Source organism: Podarcis gaigeae (genome assembly GCF_964106915.1).
Source record: "Podarcis gaigeae genome assembly, chromosome: 3".
NCBI lineage: Eukaryota > Metazoa > Chordata > Lepidosauria > Squamata > Lacertidae > Podarcis > Podarcis gaigeae.
Genome location: NC_139680.1, coordinates 572,390 through 595,774, shown reverse-complemented (window position 1 = coordinate 595,774; position 23,385 = coordinate 572,390). Strand labels below are relative to the sequence as shown.

At 43.6% G+C, this 23,385-nt stretch overlaps 1 protein-coding gene across 2 annotated transcripts in view; it reads left to right on the top strand.

Annotated features, from left to right (window-relative positions):
- COL4A1 (collagen type IV alpha 1 chain) overlaps positions 1–23,385 on the top strand; it is a 187,056-nt gene that overhangs the window by 60,866 nt on the left and 102,805 nt on the right. For both annotated transcript variants that reach the window (XM_083729818.1, XM_083729817.1), the window contains exons 17-19: positions 931–984; positions 1,104–1,145; positions 11,495–11,588. In XM_083729818.1, coding sequence (XP_083585944.1) covers positions 931–984; positions 1,104–1,145; positions 11,495–11,588 — 190 coding nt within the window. The remainder of the gene's footprint in view (positions 1–930; positions 985–1,103; positions 1,146–11,494; positions 11,589–23,385) is intronic.

Sequence of the window (23,385 nt, the reverse complement as noted above, 5' to 3'; positions counted from 1 at the left end):
GGTCAAGCTGTATCAGTTTCAGCCTGTTATTTCTGAGGATGTCTACAGGCTGCTTGGATGACTGAAACTGACCACGTGTCTCCTTGATACTTGACCATCCTGGCTCATAAAAGTGAGCAAGGCAGGGATGGGCAATGGGCTCCATGGGATAGCAAATGCTTCCCTCTATGAGGAAGTCTTCCTGGAACCCCTTAAAGAAGTGGTTATTAAACTACTTTTTTTAAAAAAACTTACTTGGACCAAGCCACTATGGCCAATTATTGCCCAGTCTCAAATCTTCCATTCCTGGACAAGGTGACTGAGCGGGTGGTCACTGAACAACTTCAGGCATATCTGGAGGATGCGAACCATTTTGATCTCTTCCATTCGGGACTGAAACTGCCCTGGTCCTGCTGGTCAGTGGTCTCCAGTGGACTAGGAACAAAGTTGAAAGCTGTTTCCTGGTTCTGCTGGATCTCTCAGCAGTTTTTCATACCATTGACCATGGAATCCTTTTGAACCATCTATGAGGGTTGGGAACTGGGGACACTTGTTATGCACCAGTTCCACTCCTTCCTCCTGGGCCATGTCCAGAAAGTGATGTTGGGGGCTCTCACTTGTGGGGTACCTCAGGGCTCTGTCCTCTCTCCCATGCTTTTCAACATCTATATGAAGCTGCTGGCAGAGATCATCAGGGGTTTGGGCTGGGTGTTCACCAGTATGCAGATGGTACCCAGCTCTACCTCTTGTTTAAATCAGCACCAGTGGAGGTGGTGAATGTCCTGTGTGAGTGTCTGGAGGTGGTTGGAGGATGGATGACAGTTAATGGATTGAGGTTAAAATAATCTTAAGGAGCTTGTCTTGATTTACAAATACCACAGTTAATGAAAACTATTATTATCATCATCATCATCATCATTATTATTATTATTATTATTATTATACGTGTAGGGAGAAACTGGCCCCCCGGGATTTCCAGGACTGCCCGGAATAAGTGGTCCTAAAGTAAGTAGATCCATTTGAAAATGTACTGGCATGTACTTTAGCATTCATTCTCAATATTGCAATTAATAATAATGTTTCCTTTAGTCAGCTTTAGAATTTAACTTTTTTATTTTTTTCAGGGAGATAAGGGTGCAGCAGGTCCTTCAGGACCTCCAGGAATAGTAAGTATTAAACTATGTGCTTAAATGAATATCTCTTTTAACTATAATAAATGGAAACTGTCATAGGCTAGGTCAGACTATTTGTCCATGTAGCCCAGAGCTGTCTACTCTGACTTGCAGCAGCTGGCAAATATCATTTCCAACAGCTGCTCTGATCATTCCAACTGGAGACACCAAGGGATTGAAGCTGGGGTGTCATGCATATGAAGGTAGTGTGATCCATCACTAGGTTGTAGCTTTTCCCATGGTTTCTTAATTTAATGCTTAGAAAGGGACTATGCAAAAATATTGATTCATCTGTGATGCTTTCTTTTTTCATGTGATCAAAATTTGATATTTCCTTATATGTAACAAATTTGTGTTTGAATTGCACAGAGACAGTTTTTCTTACTTTCCAGTAGTACGGTGCATCCACTTAAGAAGAATCATAGAATCACAGAATTGTAGAGTTGGAAGGGACCAAAGGGTCATCTAGTCCAACCCCCTGCAATGCAGGAATCTAAACTAAAGCATCCATGACTGATGGCCATCCAACCTCTGCTTAAAAACCTCCAAGGTGCACAAATTCCAGAGAGAAACTGTTCTACTGTCAAACAGCTCTTACCATCAGAAAGTTTTCCCTGACATTTAGTTGGAATCTCCTTTCTTGTAACTTGAAGCCATTGGTTCGAGTCCTACCCTACAGAACAGGAGAAAACAAGCTTGCTACATCTTTCATGGGACAGCCCTTGTGATACTTGAAGATGCCTATCCTATCTTGTCTCAGTCTCCTCTACTCCAGGCTAAACATACACAACTCCTTCAACCATTCCTCATAAGGCTTGGTTTCCAGAACCTTGATCATCTTGGTTGCCCTCCTCTGCACACCTTCCAGCTTGTCAACATCCTTCTTACATTTTGGAGCCCAGAATTGGACACTGTATTTCAGGTGTGGTCTGACCAAGGCAGAATGGATTGGTACTATTGCTTCCCTTGATCTGGACACTAGACTTCTGTTGATGCAACCTACAATAGCATTAGTCTTTTTTTGCTACTGCACCACACTGTTGACTCAAGTTCAGCTGCTTGTTCACTAAGACCTCTAGATCCTTTTCACTTGAACTGCTAGTTGTCCACCATCCTATATTTGTGCATGTGTTTCTTCTTGGCTAAGTGCAGAACTCTTAAGTCGTCAACAGGCTCATCAGAGCTATCTGCCAATCACCCATTCCCACCACCCTTCTGAGTAATACCCCTCCCCACCTTCTCACTATATAGAAGGGTCTGGAAACTTCTGTTTCAGTGTATCTGAAGAAGTGTGCATGCACACGAAAGCTCATACCAAGAACTGACTTAGTTGGTCTTTAAGGTGCTACTGGAAGGAATTTTTTTTGTTTTGACTATGGCAGACCAACACGGATACCTATCTGTAACTAAAAAATCATGAGTTCTTCCAACACCACATACTCTTGCATTTGTATCACACATTCCTTTCCTTCAAATGTGACCTGACTATAACTAGTGGACAAAAGATTGCAACTGGTAAATGGGCAAACTGGCCTGGAGGGCACCACTTTAGATCCACAAAGGGAAGTTAAATGAGACTAGTTCACATTTTTCAGATGTGGATGCCAGTAATGAAATAATAGTGGCTTGCCTTGTAAGTTCATGGCTCAGGTGGACAAAGGTACTTCCCAATTCCATGGCAAAGGTACTTCCCAATTCCAAGTGTTAAATATTATCCCACTCTACATTACAGAATCTGATTCTGTGGCCTAGTCTTGGCAACTGTGCTCTGTTGTTGGATCGTTAGTTGGTATAATGTGATAAGTTTATAGAGTTAATCTTACTGGTACTTTTGGGGAGACTTTGAAAAACCTCAAAGACCATTGGCGAGGTTTAGCAGTTCTGTGAGCCTGTATAACGTGAGTTTTTTATTGATATGTTTTTCTTTTATGTAAATCACCTTGGAAAGAATATTCTTCTTGAAAGGTGGCAGAGCCATTAATAAAATAGATAAAATAAATTCATTATATGTTCTTTTATATCCTTTTTGTCAGGCCTCATCCCTCTGGCCTTCCTCACATATCTGTGTTTGGGTTAATTCATAGAATTACAGAATCTTAGAGTTGGAAGGGATCTCAAAGGTCACCCAGTCCAACCCCCTGTAATGCAGGAATCTCAATTAAAGCATCCATGAGAGATGGCCATCCAGCTTCTGCTTAAAAATCTCCAGGGAAAGAGAGTCCACCCCCTCTCGTGGGAGTCTCTTCCACTGCTGAACAGCTCTTACTGTCAGAAAGTTTTTCCAAATGTTTAGTCAGAATCTCCTTTCTTGCAACTTGAAGCCATTGATTCTGGGCACCACAGTTCAAGAAGGACACTGACAAACTGGAACGTGTCCAGAGGAGGGCAACCAAAATGGTCAAAGGCCTGGAAACGATGCCTTATGAAGAACGGCTAAGGGAGCTGGGCATGTTTAGCCTGGAGAAGAGGAGGTTAAGGGGTGATATGATAGCCATGTTCAGGACTTCCGGAGGCGGCGCGAAACAGCAATGGCGGTCCTCTTCGCGCTGTGAAGAGGGGCTCCGCGAAAAAGGGTCGTCCGCTGCGGCAAAGCGGAGACCCATCAAGAAAAACCGCAGGCAGAGCGAGCCTGCGGCCGTGGGACTCGGCGGGCGCCTTGAGCCCCCCCAGAAGCGGAGAAGGAGCCTCGTAAGAGGCTCCGGAACGTGAAAGGGGGAGCGGCGCTGTGAGTTCATCGCTCTTTTCGTGGAAGCAAAGCCGCGCTGCTGCTGCTGCTGAGCGCTGACCTTTCTTCTTGAAAAAATCGGAATTGGAGCAACATACCCATGAGTAAGGGGTCTAAATTCTTAATCTAAATTGAAGAAATTCGGCTGAAAACGGGAGGCGAGTAACAGGAAGTCCGCCTCCCGACTCTGCTATTAGATCAAAGCAAGGGCTCTGAAGCGAGCTGAAGTGTTTAAAAGGGATTGTAAAACTGGAAGAAAGAGTGCATTGATAGACTTTGCATTTCGAAGATAAAAGGGAAAGAATTGTGAAACTTATGGACTTTTGCTTTCTGGAACTGTCCCCCTATCTTTGAGTTAAACGGAGTTGAAAGGGATAACCCCGTCATCGGGCTGCCAGTGTATAGAAGAGAACTGTCAAACTGCTGTCAAATTGACGACATTGTTGCAGAGATTTAAACTGTTGCATAGACTGAGACATTAACGTTTAACATTGTTGCTGGGACCTCTCTTGACACCTTGTGGCTGGATTCTAAGAGACTGGAAGCTTTGGAAACCTTCCTTTTGTGTTTGGGAACTACAAAAATTTAACATGGGGAATATAGGAACTTCAATGGCGGAAAATAGTTCCTTTCTTCTTTGAAACTTTGAAATACTCCCCCTACAGGACTGTGGAAGTATAGTGGTCTGGGAATTGAACTTTATTGAAATTCTTTGTGGTTTAATTTGTTTATACTTTGGACTTGTCTTTCCCATGGGACAAAAGATCATTTGACCTTGAACAGAGGCAGGTGTGGAATGAGCGGCTCAGGGAGAACAAGAGCAGCTAAAGCCAAAGATAAAGAAAAAGAGAAAAAATCTGGGCAACTCATGCAAACAACTTTAACTCATCACCGCAGATCATCCGTCCCAACTGTGCTGACAGCACAGGAGGTGGAATTTGTACAGCCGGCTGCAGAAGATATGGCAACTGGAGGATCTGAAACAGTTTTGAAACAAATTTTGGAACAACTGGCAGTTTTAAATCAAAAAGTGGACAATCAAACATCAAAAATTGACCAAGCTACATCCTCTATTGGCAAATTAACTGAACAGGTTTCGCAGCACACCCAGGCAATTGAGAAACTGCAAGGAGCTACGGCAGAAAACTACAAATTAGCTGTGGAAGCCAACCAAAAAGCAGAACAGGCGAATATAAAGGTTGATGAAGTTAAAGGGGAAGTAAGGCCTCTGAAAAGACAGGTAGGGGAACAACAAGCCTACCTGTCATTGGTTGAACTGAAAAGTAAAGAAAACAATCTCAGGATAAGGGCTATCCCGGAACTGGAGAAAGACAATTTAGAGGGATTTCTGACACTTTTGTTCTCCAAATTCTGGGGAATTGAGGAAGAAAAGGACTTTAAAATTGTGACAGCCTTTAGACTGGGAAAATTTGTAAAGAAAGACAAGTCCAGAGACTGCTTAGTTATTCTGAGATCAAGAGAAGAGAGGGATAAGATATTAGGCCTACATTTCAAGAAATCTTTGGAGATAGAAGGCAAAAGGGCCGAAATTTACAGAGATATACCCAAATATCTCTTGGAACTTAGGACTACCTATATAGACCTGACTAAATTGTTGAGACACAACGGAATTCCTTATAGGTGGGAGTTTCCACAAGGACTTTCATTTACTTATAAAGGAAGGAAAATAAAAATTAAATCACCTGAAGACCAGCAGAAGTTCCTACACGACCACGAGGAGGACCTGCAAAAAGGAGCTGCAGCTTCTTGGCCTCCACCACCACCGGGACCACCTTCAAGAGTTATACCACCTGGATCTGGACCAGCACTACGTCCTCCGGGATCGGAGGGAAGCTTAGACACCCCATTGTAGAACCCGTCAATTGATTCAGGATGTCTCTGCAGCTTCTTAGTTGGAACATAAATGGCGGAAATTCCCCGGAAAAAAGAAGGAAAGTTTTTCACATTTTGAAAAAGGAACAATTGGACGTTATTTGCCTACAAGAAACACATGTGACAAGGCTCCACAGAAAAGTGCTAATTAATAAAAGACTAGGCCAAGAATTTATTTCTTCGGACAAAGTTAAGAAAAGAGGAGTGGTGATATATGCAAAGGAGAGCCTGTCACCGAAATTCTTATTTAAAGATGACCATGGCCGAATTTTGGCGATTGAAATACAGACACAAGGAGAAAAATTTTTGATATTAGGAATATATGCTCCAAATGAGGGAAAATCGGAATTTTTCAGGAAGCTGCATGAGACTATGCTGGATTACTTGGACTATAATAACATCATTATGTTGGGTGATATGAATGGGGTTGTGTCTGTAAACATGGATAAGTCACAAAGTGCCAACATATCGAAAGATGGCAGACTACCTAAAACCTTTTTTGAAATGACTGACAATATGGACTTAATCGACATATGGAGGGTTAAGAACCCTTTAGGGAAAGAAGGGACTTTCTTTTCTGAAGCTCATCTGACATGGACACGAATCGACCAAATATGGACAACTAGAAGACTGGCACCTAAGACTAGAAAAGTGGAAATCTGCCCAAAAACCTGCTCCGACCATAATGCTTTGAAAGTGGAACTGAGACTAAATACAACCGGATCCTTTAGATGGAAAATGAATGACACTTTATTAAGAGATCAGGAGATTGTGAAGAAGGCCCAAAAAACTTTAAAGGACTATTTTGAGATAAATTTGAATACCACCGTGGAAAAAAGAATAATCTGGGACGCAAGCAAGGCAGTTATGAGAGGGTTTCTAATACAACAAAACACGATTAAGAAAAGGCTCTGGAATGAAAAGAAGGAGAAGATATTGGAGAAAATAATAGAAGGAGAGAAAAAATTAAGATCTAGGCCTAAGTCGAAGGATGTGTTAAGAGAAGTGAAATTTTTCCAGGCGCAATATTCAAAATTGATAAATCAAGAGGTGGAATGGAAAATTAAACAAATGAAACAAAGATCCTTTGAATCAGCGAATAAGTGTGGGAAACTGCTAGCCTGGCAGTTGAAAAAGAGACAAAAGCTTAACACAGTTACAAATCTAGAGATTGAAGGGAGAATGGTTCAGAAACCCGAGGAAATTAGAAAGTGTTTCCAGAGATATTTCAAAGAACTCTACTCACAAGGGCCGCAAAAAGCTTCCGAGGTGGATCAATTTCTTAAAACTAATGGACTACAAAAAATACCCCTGGAAATGAGAACAAACCTGAATTGTAACATCACACAGCAAGAAATTGAAAGTGCCATTCAGAATCTTCAATTGGGCAAGTCTCCAGGCCCTGATGGTCTAACCTCCAAATATTATAAAGTTTTAAAGGATTATTTGACACAACCCTTGATGGAGGTTTGCAACCAGATTATGGAGGGAAGGAAGGCACCGGAAACGTGGAAAGAAGCTTTCATCACATTGATACCTAAACTAGAAACTGAAAAGACTCAACTTAAGAATTACCGCCCCATCTCACTCCTAAACGTGGATTACAAACTTTTTGCAGATATTCTGGCAAGTAGATTTTAAAAAGTATTAAATGAAGTGATCCATAAGGACCAGGCTGGCTTTCTCCCTGGTATGCATTTGTTTGACAACACAAGAAACATTATTGACATTTTGGAACTTCTACAAACAAATCTTAACACTAGAGCGGCCTTAATTTTTATTGATGCAGAGAAGGCCTTTGATAATATTTCTTGGATGTTCATGAAGAAAAATTTGGAAGGGATGGGAGTGGGGCGGGGGTTTGAAAATGGTATAGAAGCAATCTATACAGAACAAAAAGCTAAATTGATAGTAAACAATGTGGTGACAGAGGAGTTTAAAATTGAAAAAGGGACACGTCAGGGGTGCCCCCTATCCCCCCTATTGTTCATCTCAGTTCTGGAGGTGTTGCTAAACATGATTAGAAAGGACCGGTTGGTTCAAGGAATCGAGGTCGGAGTGAAACAATATAAATTGAAAGCATTTGCAGACGACTTGGTATTAACATTACAGGAACCAGTCTCCAGTACTAAAAGAGTGTTAGAATTAATTTCTGACTTTGGTCGGGTGGCGGGGTTTAAGTTAAATAAGCAAAAAACCAAGGTTTTAGCAAAAAATTTGACAGTTACAGAAACAGATGAGTTCTCTAAAGAAACGGAGTTGAATGTGGTTAAAAAAGTAAAATAGCTAGGGGTGTATCTGACCTCCAAAAATTTGAATTTGTTTAAAGATAACTATGAGAAATGTTGGTCGGAAATCAAAAGAGATTTGGAAACATGGTCAAGATTGAAACTTTCCTTGTTAGGCCGAATAGCTGCTGTAAAGATGAATGTATTGCCGAAAATGTTATTTTTGTTTCAGGCCCTACAGATCGTGGACAAGGTGGAATGTTTTGGAAAGTGGCAGAAGGATATTTCTAAGTTTGTTTGGCAGGGCAAAAAGCCCCGAATAAAGTTTAAAATATTAACTGATGCGAAAGAAAGAGGGGGATTTGCCCTGCCAGACTTGAGGTTATATTATGAGTCTGCAGCCTTCTGCTGGTTGAAAGATTGGATCTTACTGGAGAACACTGACGTCCTATATCTGGAAGGGTTTGACAATGCGTTTGGGTGGCATGCATATTTGTGGTATGACAAGGTTAAAGTGCACAAATTGTTTAAAAATCATATTGTCAGAAGAGCAATTTTGATGGTCTGGACAAAATATAAAGACTTATTGGAGAGTAAGACTCCGAGGTGGCTCTCACCGGTGGAGGCCAAGGCACGTAAGAGACTTAACATGGAGGCCCATTGGCCTAAATACTGGGAAATAATTGAAAAAATTGGAGACAATTGGAGGTTGCTGAGCTTGGAAAAATTGAAAACTAAGGTGCGAGATTGGCTGCATTATGCGCAAATTCAGGAGGTCTTTAAAGTAGATAAAAAGGTTGGATTCCAGGTGGAAAAATCGAAACTAGAGACTGAATTGTTAGAGCCAAAAAATAAACTACTTTCGAGAATGTATAACTTGCTGCTTAAGTGGAACACACAGGACGAGACAGTCAAATCCGCCATGATAAAATGGGCGCAGGATGTGGGGCACAACATTATGTTTGTAGACTGGGAAAGGTTATGGAACACCGGTTTGAAATTTACGGCATGCACTGCCTTGAAGGAAAATATTATGAAAATGGTATACCGGTGGTACATGACCCCAGTCAAACTAGCTAAGATATACCATCTGTCTGACAATAAATGTTGGAAATGTAGAGAGGCGGAAGGGACATTCTTTCATCTCTGGTGGACCTGTCCGAAAGTGAAGGCCTTCTGGGAAATGATCCATAATGAACTAAAAAAGGTACTGAGATTTACCTTACCCAAGAAACCAGAGGCCTTCCTTCTGGGCATGGTGGACCAGAGAGTGCTTAAGAAGGACAGAACCTTTTTCATGTACGCTACCACAGCAGCAAGGATCCTGATTGCAAAATATTGGAAGACACAAGATTTACCCACGCTGGAGGAATGGCAATCACAGTTGATGGACTATATGGAATTGGCTGAAATGACTGGCAGAATCCGAGACTTGGGAGAAGAAACAATTGAGGAGGACTGGAAAAAGTTTAAGGACTATTTGAAAAAACACTATAAGCTGTATGAATGTTAAAAAAAAATGCACCTTTTAGGAAATTCTAGCTTCAGCAAATATAAGTTAATGAAATGAAAACTAAGACACAAGAATTTAGAGGTAAAATAATGAAATAACTTTATTGTGTTTAATACAAAGCATACAAGAATTGGGTTACAGTAAAATTGAAATCAGGGAACATGATAAAATGGAAGATACATTAAGTTTTGAAATAAGTTAACAAATTGCTGATGTTTTATATGACAGAGAACGCAGGGTTTGGAGGATGTGGGGAAGTCCTTTAGATTTGATGGAAAAAGAACATGGAAATTTGTTATTCTTCTAATCTATTTTCTTATAACTATCCTTTATTCTTTTTTCTGTATTTCTTAAAATTAATAAAAAATATTATAAAAAAAAAAGATATGATAGCCATGTTCAAATATATAAAAGGATGTCACATAGAGGAGGGAGAAAGGTTGTTTTCTGCTGCTCCAGAGAAGCGGACACGGAGCAATGGTTCCAAACTACAAGAAAAAAGATTCCACCTAAACATTAGGAAGAACTTCCTGACAGTAAGAGCTGTTCGACAATGGAATTTGCTGCCAAGGAGTGTGGTGGAGTCTCCTTCTTTGGAGGTCTTTAAGCAGAGGCTTGACAACCATATGTCAGGAGTGCTCTGATGGTGTTTCCTGCTTGGCAGGGGGTTGGACTCGATGGCCCTTGTGGTCTCTTCCAACTCTATGATTCTATGATTCTATGATTCTATGAGTCCTACCCTCCATAGCTGGAAAAAAGCAAGCATGTTCCCTCCTCCATGTGACAAGCCCTTCAGATATTTGAAGATGGCTATCATATCTCCTCTCAGTCTCCTGTTTTCCAGGCTTGGTTTCCAGACCCTTGATCATCTTGGTTGCCCTCCTCTGTACACTTTCCATCTTGTCAACATCCATCTTAAATTGTGGTGCCCAAGATTGCACACAATATTCCAAGTGTGGTCTGACTAAGGCAGAATAGAATGGGACTATGACTTCTCTTGATTTGGGCACTATACATCTGTTGATGCAGCCTAGAATAGCATTAGCTTTTTTGCTGCTGCATCTCACTGTTGAGTCATGCTAAGCTTGCAGTCCACCAAGATCTCTAGATCCCTTTCACCAGTACTGTTAGTAAGCCAGGTGTCCCCCATCCTGTATTTGTTCATCTTGTTCTTCCTGCCAAAGTGCAGGACCTTAGATTTGTCCCTATTGAAATTCATTTTGTTAGCTTGCACCCAGTTCTCCAGTCTTTACTTAAAGGAAAGTTGCTTTACTTAAAGCACCTGGGTGGTGAGGTCTCTGTAGTATGTGGCACCACAGCTTACCTTGGAGCCAAACCCCCTCATCCCCTCTCACTCTTACAAGGACTATTTTTAGCCGCTTTAATTAGATAAATGTATAGAACCGAAGGGACGCAGGTGGCGCTGTGGGTTAAAGCCTCAGCGCCTAGGACTTGCCGATTGAAAGGTCGGCGGTTCGAATCCCTGCGGCGGGGTGCGCTCCCGCTGCTCGGTCCCAGCGCCTGCCAACCTAGCAGTTCGAAAGCACCTCCGGGTGCAAGTAGATAAATAGGGACCGCTTACCAGCGGGAAGGTAAACGGCGTTTCCGTGTGCGGCTCTGGCTCGCCAGATGCAGCTTTGTCACGCTGGCCACGTGACCCAGAAGTGTCTCCGGACAGCGCTGGCCCCTGGCCTCTTAAGTGAGATGGGCGCACAACCCCAAAGTCTGTCAAGACTGGCCCGTACGGGCAGGGGTACCTTTACCTTTACCTTTTATAGAACCGAAGGGGTTTGAGATTGTGCTAAAAACAAACCCTTGCAAGCCTAAACTTGCTGATTATGCACAGAGTAGAAGTCAGAGTAGAAGATTTTAGCAAGCCACTTGTGTACAGGATTGAACCCAATAGTTCTTATCTGTTATAAGGCTGAAAGCATTTGGTTTTTTTATTATTAATCTACATCATACTATTTCCCCTGTTATTCAGGTTATAGGGATTGGAGATCAAGAAGTAATAGGTGAGAAAGGCGACTCAGGTCCTCCAGGAATTCCTGGACAAAAAGGTGAACCAGGTCAAAAAGGTAAATATTGCTAATTGTTAATTATTTCATTTATATTAACTTGGTCAAGAAATTAATTCAATTTAGTTTAAAAAATGATTTAATTGACTTCCTGCTGAGATTGTAGCTGATTCTTTCTTTCTCTAAATTCAGTGCATTCATTCAATAGACTTAATCCTCCTCCTTCAATCAGTGGAGCTAAAGAATATACCGTATTTTTCTCTCTATAACACGCAGATTTTTTCTCCTAAAAGGGAAGGGGAAATGTCTGTGCGTGTTAGTGAGCGAATATGTGGTCCCTGGAGCCGACTAGGGCAAGCGCAGCAACAAAAATCAGTCAAAAATCAAATCGCGTGTCGGAGAAGGGAAACCTGAAAAGAGGAAGTTGCTGCTTTCCAGCATTCTGCCTCAGGGTCTTACTGCCCACCCGCTTGTGTTTCGTTGCTGTGTTTGCTCAAACGGAACAAAGAGCAGGCAAATCCCCTCCCCTCCAGGCAAGCAGAGGGGAAAGCAGAGCGTCCTTCCTTCTAATTCCTCTCCCTGCTCCTCGCAGGCAGCCAGAAAACATGCAGGTGGGAGAGAGGGAGAGAGAGAGAGAGGGCTGGCTTGGGTGGGGTGGGGGGACTTTTGCCTTTCTTTCCTCCCTCCCGTTAAATCTCTCTCCTGCATTCTTATGCTCCTTGTCCCTTCTGTGTTTTTCCTTCCCTCCCCACTTAAAATGCAGTTACAAAGCATGGATCCACATGCATCCTCAGGATCTCTGCATTGGGTCACCCCAAATTCACCATCAGATCACATAGCATGACCATGGCTACAGCCTGCCCCCCCCCCCCAAATCATGCACCCACTGTTGCTTGGGGCTGCAATGGTGCAAAAACATGGTCACAAAGCATGGATCCACATGGATCCTCAGGATCTTTGCATTGGGTCACCCCAAATTCACCATCAGATCACATAGCATGTCCATGGCTATAGCCTGCCCCCCAAAAATCACGCACCCACTGTTGCTTGGGGCTGCAATGGTGCAAAAACGTGGTTACAAAGCATGAATCCACAGGGATTCTCAGGATCTCTGCATTGGGTCACCCCAAATTCACTATCAGATCACATAGCATGTCCATGGCTACAGCCTTCCCCCCCCCCCAAATCACGCACCCACTGTTGCTTGGGGCTGCAATGGTGCAAAAACGTGGTTACAAAGCATGGATCCACATGGATCCTCAGGATCTCTGCATTGGGTCACCCCAAATTCACCATCAGATCACATAGCATGTCCATGGCTACAGCCTGCCCCCCAAAAATCACGCACCCACTGTTGCTTGGGGCTGCAGTGGTGCAAAAACATGGTTACAAAGCGTGAATCCACAGGAATTCTCAGGATTTTTGCATTGGGTCATCCCAAATTCACCATCAGATCACATGTCTGTGGCCACAGCATGAAGCACCAAAATGATACATCCACTGTTTCATTCAGAATTCCCCCCCCCCCTTGTTTTCCTCCTCTAAAAACAATGTGCGTGTTATGGTCAGGTGCGTGTTATAGAGCGAAAAATACGGTACATTCTGCTATTGTTTCAACTAACTCCACGGCTGTGGTGCTAGAGCTTTTTAAGATACTTATAGAAAAGCTGAAAACACAATTATCATCTGCGATACAGAATACAGCCACAAAGAGGGCGAGGGATCTAGCAAGCTGGTTTGACGCAGAGTGCAGACAAACAAGGAAGCATTTGAGAACAATTTATCGCAAATATAGGAATACTGTGGCACCCCCTTTATTTACCACATATATCTCCATAAGACGGAACTACAAACAACTCTTAAAGAAGAAAAAACAAAAAGCCGAGTGAATCGCATGGCAAAGCCTGGTCAAGGCTTCACATGAGAAAGACCCAACTTGCTTTTGGCATACCATATCTGGCCTACTGGACCAGGAGTGTAACGGACTCATTTGTACCGTTGAACCCCGAGAGTGGATCCGATACTTTCAATCATTGTTTTATGATAAGGAAGCTCAGCTTAACAAGCCAAGCGTTCAACCAGAGGTTTCACCTCACTGGTCACTTGTAACCACAGAGGAGGTAGAAAATTTGATTGCACAGCTAAAGAACAACAAGGCCCCTGGCATAGATTATATTCCTGCAGAACTTCTGAAGACCAACACTGGGTGGTGGGCCACCCTGCTGGCGACAATATTCTCCCACTTTTATTCAACAGGCCTATTTCCCGAAGGGTGGGCCAAGGCGATAATCATCCCAATTTATAAAAAGGGCCCCACATCGGACCCGGCGAGTTATAGACCTATACCAAGCAAATTATATGCAAAACACCTCTATATCAAATTAACCAGTTGGATGGACACTGAGGCTATCTTGGCGGAGGAGCAAGCTGGATTTAGGCAAGACAGATCTACCATAGATCACTGTTTTGTCTTAGCACATCTTATTGACAAATGCGCCAAGAAAAACCCGTGGGGTCTTATATGCAGCCTTCATTGATTTGAAGACTGCCTTTGATTCAATTTCACGAGTAAGACTCTGGGCCAAATTGAATACATCCAGTATAGATAAAAGATTATTATTTTTTATTAATGGCCTATATAAAGATATTGTGTCGTACGTAAGATCCTCCACAAATGGCCAACTCATAGGCCCTGTACCAGCCACTAAGGGGGTTAAGCAAGGCTGCATTTTAGCCCCAGCATTATTTAACCTATATATCAATGACATGGTTAAAAGCTTAACATCTCCGGAGTTCCATGCTCCTAAATTGGCCACAAAACCAATCTCAGTGCTCTTATATGCTGATGGTGCAGTCCTCCTATCCCGAACAGAAATAGGCCATAAAAGGTTGAGAGGAGAATTCTCAGCATACTGCAGGAGAGAACAGCTCGTGGTAAACTATCATAAAACCAAAGTCATGGTTTTCTCAAGGAAACATAGATTACATAGCTGAAGCATGGACAATCACCCTATTGAGCAGGTTAAAGCCTTTAAATACCTGGGCATAGTCTTCCAGTCATCGGGGTCATGGGATGTACAGTACACCAAAAATCTGTTAAAGAAAAAGCAGCCCAAAGTGCTAAGATGCCTTTGCCATACGAAGGGCAGCAAATACATCCCAGCATCCCTAGAAGTTTTTCAAGCCAAATCTTTGGCGCAGATACTTTACAGGGCCCAAATTTGGACAGGTAATCATTGTAGTATTATTGAAACTGTCCAATCCAAATTTTTAAGGCAGATTTTTTCTGTACCACCTTGTGTCCCAAATGCAGCATTACAACTAGAGGCAAGTCTTCCCTCTGTAGAAGCTTGGTCCTGGGAAAGAACTCTTAATTATTGGCTCCGTTTAAATCTAAATCCTCCGGGTCTACTGCCCTTAGTGACACAAGACCCCCATAAAAGTGTGGTCCAAAATTGTGCACCAAAAATTCCTCTCCTGCGGACTCCACCCACATCAGCTTCTCATGATAGGTTTTATTAAAGCAAAAAGGCTAATTGAACAGCGTCTGAAGGACTTAGAGCAACAGAACAATCTGGCCATTATAAAGAAACTCTGTCCTTGGTATGCCTTTTGCCCCCCCCCTCTCAGTTTGATTCCCTGGCACCATATTTGTATAAATTAATTATCCCAAAATACAGATATGCCTTCACACTGGCCAGATTGGATGTGATGCCCTCTGCCGTACTTGAGGACAGATACCAAAATATTCCAACTGAGAAACGACTCTGCCTCTGTGGAGATGGCAATCTGGAAACAGTGGCTCATGTTCTCCTGTCCTGTCCCCTTTATAAAGATCTGAGGAATGAGATCATCACGCCACTCCTGCTTACCATCCCAGGCCGCCCATCTGCAGCCACATTGTTCTTTCTGTTATCAGATCAAAAGGATCAGACAACAGCAAAGGTTGCTAGGTTTATCAAAGGTGCAATGAGGCCACTATCTGAACGATAATCTTGACCATTTGTCCTTTTTACCCATAGTTGTCTTTTTAATTATATATATTGCTTGTTTTATATATTTATATAGATAAATAAAGTTTATCTATCTATCATATCTATCTATCTATCTATCTATCTATCTATCTATCTATCTATCATCTATCTATCTATCTATCTATATCTATCTATCTCTATCTATCTATCATCTATCATCTATCTATCATTCATCTATCTATCTATCTACAGATCAGGAAAATGAAGTGCATAATTAGATAAAGTGCCTGCTATACATTATAATTAAGTAATGATATAAGGCAATATCCAGCCATTAGTCCCACTCAGGAGAAGTCCATTGATTTCAACAGGTCTACTATTGGGTATCTTAATTGCCCCCAATTCATTTTATGTAAAACTGTACATGATTAGATCCACATCTGATATCATGCCCAGTTCATGTTGAGCTTTTTCATGATTTATATGTTTGCCATGATATGGAGTGATAATTAGACCTATACATACCCTCCAACATTTCTCAGATGAAAATGCATTTCCTCTGCATTTGATCTCACTGCACACATAAATGTCATGTACACATACACATCTGTCACCTTCAGCCAGTTGCAACCTCTCCATCTCACCTACTTCCCAGGATTCAATTATTATTGAAGGTTGTGCAGTCTTTACCCAGTTACCTGGGAATAAGCTCCATTGAATACAGTGGGACTTCTGAGTAGACAGTGTAAGGCTCCATTTCCAATAAAGGAATAAACAGTCTATGAATTTCCTAAAAAACGGCTGGTTGTGGAAGTATTGCAAGTAAATAATTTAAAGTGGATTAGCGGCATTTTCCTTCAAAATTATAGGAAGGGCTTTGTATGCCAGCTTCACCATTTCCTTCATTTGGTTCAGGTATTTCATTTTCAGGATAAACAGGACTCTGTTTTTGCACCTTTCTTCTTTCTTTGGTGATCACTTGTAGCCGAGTAAGATTGTCTTCCATAAACATGGTTTTAACAATGAGTCCGTAAGTTCTGGAACCAGTTCTGGAACTACACGTCCTTCCACAGTGGGGACATACGTTTCTGGGCAGGAATTGATCCTGGTGTTGATTTACCAAGCGTGCCTTCCTCCTAGCACATTTCTCCCTTGTGTTTGAGTGTCTTCAAAGCCCATGACACCTTTGGTAAAGGCTGTTCTCCAACTGGAGCACTCGCAGGCCAGTGTTTCCCAGTTGTCAGTGTTTATACTACATTTTTTTTAAGATTTGCCTTGAGACAGTCTTTAAACCTCTTTTGTCGACCACCAGCATTACGCTTTTCATTTTTAAGTTCGGAATAGAGAGTTGCTTTGGAAGACTATCAGGCATCCGCACAACATGATCAGTCCAACGAAGTTGATGTTAAAGAATCATTGCTTCAACACTGGTGATCTTTGCTTCTTCCAGTACACTGATATTAGCTTGCATGTCTTCCCAAGTGATGTGTAAAAATTTTTGGAGACACCGTTGATGGAATCTTTCAAGGAGTTGGAGATGGCGTTGATAAGTGGTCCATGTTTCACAAGCATATAGTAAGGTTGGTAGTACAATAGCTTTGTAAACAAGCATTTTGGTTTCCCTGCGAATGTCCCAGTTCTCAAACAGTCTGCACTTCAATCAGGAGAAAGCCGCACTCGCAATAGCTCAGGTGATGCTGGATTTCAGCATCAATGTTGGCCCTTGTGGAAAGATAACTGCCTAGGTAGGAGAAGTGATCAACATTTTCCAACGTTACACCATTGAGTTGGATTTGTGGTGCTGCAGATGGGTTATTTTGTACTTGTTGGTGCAGCACGTTGATTTTTTGGAAGTTGAGTGACAGGCCAAGCTTTTCGTAAGCTTCTATGAAGATATTTAGGATGGTTTGGAGGTCATCCTCTGAGTGTGTGCACACTACGTTGTCATCAGCATACTGAACCTCTATGGCGGAAGTTACGGAAACCTTACTTTTTGCTTTTAGCCTGCTCAGATTAAAGAGCTTCCATCTGTTCGATATATGATTTTTACTCCGGTAGAGAGTTTCCCTTCGACAAAGTGTAGGATCATGGCAATGAAAATAATGAATAGAGTTGGGGAAGCACAACCCTGTTTAACACCTGATCCCACTGTGAATGGTTCACTTTGAGAGCCATTGTTATCTGCAATTGTTGCTGTCATATTATCATGGAGGAGCCAAATGATGTTTACAAATTTATCTGGACAGCCAATTCTCAGAAGGACAGTCCACAGGGCATTACGATTTACAGTGTCAAAAGCCTTAGTCAGGTCAATAAACGCCATATAAAGGGGTTGGTTTTTCTCTCTGCATTTTTCTTGAAGTTGTCGAGCGGTGAAAATCATGTCCACTGTCCCCCTAGAAGGCCGGAAACTATTTTGGGATTCAGGAAGGGTCACCTCGGATATTGTTAAGAGACAGTTTGCTAAGATCCTTGCAAGAATTTTGCCAGCCGCAGCTAATAGAGAGATGCCTCAATAGTTTCCACAATCAGTTCTGTCACCTTTTTTTAAAGAGATTGATAATTTCACTATTCCTAAAGTCTGCTGGGATCTCTTCTCTTTCCCAGATTTTTTCGATGAGCTTGTGAAGTTGTTGTGTAAGTTCAGTTCCACCCACTTTGAAGATTTTGGCACGTATCCCACTGGCTTTGTTGTTTTTCATTTGGTTAATAGCTGTTTTTCATTTGGTTAATAGCTGTACATTTGTAGATACTGCAAGCTCATCTCTAACGTGTTTTTGCAGAATTTGTGAGAGGAACTCAGCAGCTACGGGGGAGTTGCGGTTAAGGAAATGTTGGTAATGTTCTATCCAGCGCAATGTAATAGCTTCTTTATCTTTTAGAAATGTGATGCCGTCTGCTGAGCGTAGGGGGCATATGCCATGATTTATTGGTCCATAGATGGTCTTTGTGGCTTTAAAGAAACTCATCATGAAACGTTTTAAAGAAACGCATCATGAGTGTCAGCTAAGTGCTGGATCTCTTGAGCTTTTTTTATCCACCAGGTGTTTTTTAGTTCTCTGGTTCTTCTTTGAACCTCAGCCTTAGTGTTGGCATAGGTTTTTTTTCTTAGTGGCACAGTTTCTATCTGTTTGCCAGATCTGAAAGGCCTTCCTTTTCTTGTCAATCATGCATTCAGTCTCACTGTAATTCTCATCAAACCAGTCCTGGTGTTTCTTGGTTTGGTGTCCAATAGTTTGTTCACAGGCTGCAATAATGAATGTTTTTCGCTTGGTCCAGTGTTTCTCGGTGTTATCAGGGAATTCTGAAAGCAGATGGTCCTTAAGAGTCGTTTGGAAGCAATCCCGCTTAATGGGATCTTGAAGGGCTTGAGTGTTCATTTTGCGCCTTGGCTTCCTTCCTTGAAGCCTGCGTTGAGGTATAATCTTGATAGCCATCGTGGAGCATATTAGTCAGTGATCTGTCCAGCCATCATCAGCGCTTGTCATAGTTCTGGTAAGGAGCACATCATGGCGATCTTTAGCACAGACAATAACATAGTCTAAGAAGTGCCAGTGGTTTTACTGAGGATGCCGCCATGAAGTTTTAAATTTATTTTTCTGTCGAAAGAGTGTGTTGGTTGTGCGCTGCACATATCACCCAGGAGGATAATTTTATCTTCCTTAGGCGTCTCTGATAGGATGGTATCCAGCTGAGAGTAAAATTTTTCTTTAATGTCTTCATCGGCATCCAGTGTTGGTGCATAAGCGCTTATAATAGTAGCCTGCTGGTTTTTGGTGAGCTTTATTTGAAGGGTTGAGAGTCGCTCATTAATGCCAATAGGGACTTCTGACAGGAGCTTCACAAGATCGTTTTTGATAGCGAAGCCTACCCCATGTATTTGATGTTCTTGTTCAGATAGACCTTTCCAGAAGAAAGTGTAGCCTCCTTTTTCTTCCTTCAGTTGTCCCTTGCCTGCTCTTCGAGTCTCTTGAAGTGCTGCAATATCGATGTTAAAACGTCACAGCTCTCTTGCAATGATGGCAGTTCTGCGTACGCTGTCTGTGTTATCTGACAAAGTCCGTATATTCCATCTATCAAAGTTCAATTGTCTTTTATGACCGCTAAGTGGTGACCCCACTGGGCACGATAATCCAGCCAGGGAAAAAGGAAGGCAGACTATGTATAGGGCAACTTTTCTAGCCCCTTCCCCTTTTCGGGGTGAGCAGAGTGGATCCTAAAAAGGGCTGCTCAGTCATGGATACAGCTGCTGAGCTGCTCAACTGCCTCTTTCCTAGAGTCAGAACAACTGAATCTGTATCCACCGCCCATGTGCCAGTTCATGACTAGGGGCTTCCAGATTTCACGATCCTGCCCCAATTACCATTTGCCAATCGCCATAGGACTTTTGGGGTTTGGACTGGGTTTTTGGAAGACACCTGTGATGGGATAATGAGCTGCTTGTGCGTAAAAGCTTGATCCCTCTGGGGTTTGGCTGGTCACCCAAACCTAGGCACTAACGGAGCCCCCAAAGCATGACTCCGTCAGTCGCTGGTAGAATCCGACAGTGGGCGTCTACGGAACTTACTCCAACATAAAAGTTGTTTGACGGACATGCGCCTCCTGGACTCTCTGCGTGACAGCTTCCGGCGAGGGGTGGGGGTTGCTAAAGGGGGTCTTGTTACCTCCTCACTGTTCTCACTAGAAGTATCCCAGAGCCTCTCCCCCGATTCCCTTTCCGCTGGAACTCCTGCTCTCCCCCTACTGGTTCCTTCTTCTGCTGTAGAGTCTCTCCTATTCTCCTGGAGCCTCTCCACCACCTGTCCCCCCGATGGCAGTTCCCTGACATCCACCTCCCCCCCAGGGCCCCCTTCACCCCCCCGCCTCCTCTCCCACTGGTGGTGAGGGCGGAAAGCCCCGGAAGGAACTCTCCTCGTCGTCCGAGGATTCAAACACTTCTAACCACGGCGTACCGTCTCTCTCCTCGTCTTCCTCTTCTTCGTCGGAGTCGGCTTCCTCACCCACCCCTGACTCTGGGAACCCTTCAAACTCCCCTTCCTCATCGGTGGTCCCAAAGTGTTCCCTTCTAAATCGTGCCACGGGTTGCGGTTTTTTTGGGAAACGCTGATGAAATGTTTCTATTAAAACCTCGTCCTTGACTAACTCTGCTGGTACCCAAGTGTTTTCCGACTCAACTTCCCCCTCCCATCCTACCAGATATTCCACCTGATTCCCCTTCCACCTGGAATCAATGATTCCTGCCACGTTCATGTCGCGTTCTCTCTCTTCTATCACGGGCGTTTGGGTGACCTCTCTCTCACGCTCCCCCCACTCACGTCCCTCTCGGTACGGCGACAGTAATGACCTGTGAAATACTGGGTGCAATTTCATGTGACTGGGCAGTCTGAGTTTGAATGTTACTGGGTTGACCTGCTGTATGACCTCAAAGGGTCCCAATCTTTTGGGTCTCAATTTCTTACTCCCTCCCTTGAACGGTAGTCCTTGGGTGGATAGCCACACCCGGTTTCCCACCCTTATAGTTTCACCTTCCCTCCTATTTCTGTCTGCTTGTTTCTTATATTCTTCCTTGGCTTTCTCTAAGTTAAGTTGAAGCTGACGGTGGATCGCTTCCATCTCTTCAAAAAAGTGTTCCGCCGCTGGCACGCTCCACCTCTCCCCTCCTTTTCCTGGAAATGCCCGGGGATGACACCCATAATTTGCCAGAAAAGGACTCATCCCTGTGGACACGTTCTCCGCGTTGTTGTAGGCAAATTCTGCCAGAGGTAACTTATCTACGCAATCATTTTCTCTGTCTTTTACATAACACCTCAGGTATTGTTGTAAAATCCCGTTTGCCCTTTCCGCTTGCCCATTTGTTTCTGGGTGCCGGGCAGTTGAGAAATTGAGTTCCACGTGCAGTAAGCTCATAAGTTTCCTCCAGAACCTGGAAGTAAACTGTTTCCCTCTGTCGCGGACCACCCTCAAGGGGGCGCCATGCAACCTGAAAATATGCTCTACAAATAACTTGGCGGTTTCCTCCGCGGTGACCGCATGGGAACAGGCTATAAAATGACACATCTTAGTTAATAGATCTACCACCACCATGACAGCTGTTTTGCCCTTGGATTTTGGCAGGTCCGTCATAAAATCTATGGATACTGCCTCCCATGGCCTTTCTGGTGTGGGTAAGGGTTGTAATAGCCCTGCTGGCGCCACCCTCTCCCCTTTCGCTCGCTGGCACCTGTCGCAACCCCTGACATATTCCCGTACGTCCTCCCTCACCTTGGGCCACCAAAACTCTCTGGTAACCAACCACATGGTTTTGTGCTGTCCAAAATGCCCCGCTGTGGGGCTGTCATGCAACTGCTTGAGTACTCTGCCCCTCAGTTCCCCATCTGGTATGTACAGTGCCCCTTTGTAATACAACGCCCCGTTCTTTTCTTCAAACCCCCCTGTGTTCTCCTCTGTCCTCCTGAGTTCTCTGAATTTCTCTTGGGCGTATTCATCGTTCTCAGTACCCTCTATCAGTTCCCTCTGCCCCACCAATGCCGCCCCACACACCCAGCGGTCTTCAGGGATTACATGCCTTGCCTCAGGCGCTCCCTCCCCCTCTAAGTACTCAGGTTTCCTGGAGAGAGCGTCCGCCCTCACGTTCTCGGAGCCTGGCACGTAACGAATCTCAAAGTGGAATTTGGAGAACTCCTGGGCCCATCTCACTTGTCTCTGGTTCAGCACTCGTGCTGTTCTCCAGTATTCCAGATTTTTGTGGTCAGTTCGGACTTGAACCTTGTGCTGCGCCCCAATCAGCAAGTGGCGCCATCTCCGGAATGCTTCATGAATGGCGAGCAGTTCTCGGTCGTATACTGTGTAGTTCCTCTCGGATTTGTTCAACTTCCGCGAGAAGAACGCACACGGTCTCCATTCGGACGTATCTTTTCCCGGCTGGAGAAGCACGGCCCCCACCGCTCGGTCTGACGCGTCAGTCTCCACCCTCATTGGTTGTTGTAGATCTACGTGCAAAAGTTGCTCTTCCGACGCAAACGCCTGCTTTAAGTGTTCGAACGCCCGCTGCGCTTCTTCCGTCCAAACAAATTTTTTCTTGCTGCTAAGACAATCCGTGATGGGCGCTGTTAAATGGGCAAAGTTTTTGATGAACTTCCTATAGAAGTTTCCGAAGCCCAGGAATCTTTGCACGTCCTTCTTGGTCTTTGGTGTTTTCCATTCCAGTACCGCTTGAACCTTGCTGGGATCCATGGCCAATCCCTTGTCAGACAACCGGTACCCCAGGAATTCCACCTCCCTGGTATGAAACTGACACTTCTCCAGTTTCACCCACAGCCGATTTTCTCGCAGTTTGCTCAGTACTTCTCTTACATCTCGCACATGCTGCTCCTCATTCTCTGAGTATACCAGGACGTCATCTAAGAACGCTACGCAGTTCTTGTAGAGCAATGGCCCCAGGACGTGATTCATGAACGATTGAAAACAGGCCGAGCCCGCCTGTAGACCGAAGGGCATAACGAGGTACTCAAAGGCCCCCAAAGGGGTGCACATAGTGGTTTTCCACTCATCCCCCTTTCTCACACGTATCAAGTTATATGCCCCTCTAAGGTCCAGCTTGGTAAAAATTTTCCCTTTTCTCACACGTGTCAGAATGTCATCAATTCTAGGCATAGGGAACGTCACTGGTTCTGACACTGCATTTAGGCCCCTGAAATCACACACAAGCCTGGGTTTACCCGTGTGTTTTTTGTCCACAAAGAACACTGGGCTGCCCCCCACCGCTCGTGACTCTCTGATGAAACCTCGCTTGAGGTTCTTGTCAATGAACTCCCTTAACTCCTGCATCTCACTGTCTGACATTGCATACAGCTTGCCCACTGGCAATTGTGCTCCTGGGAGTA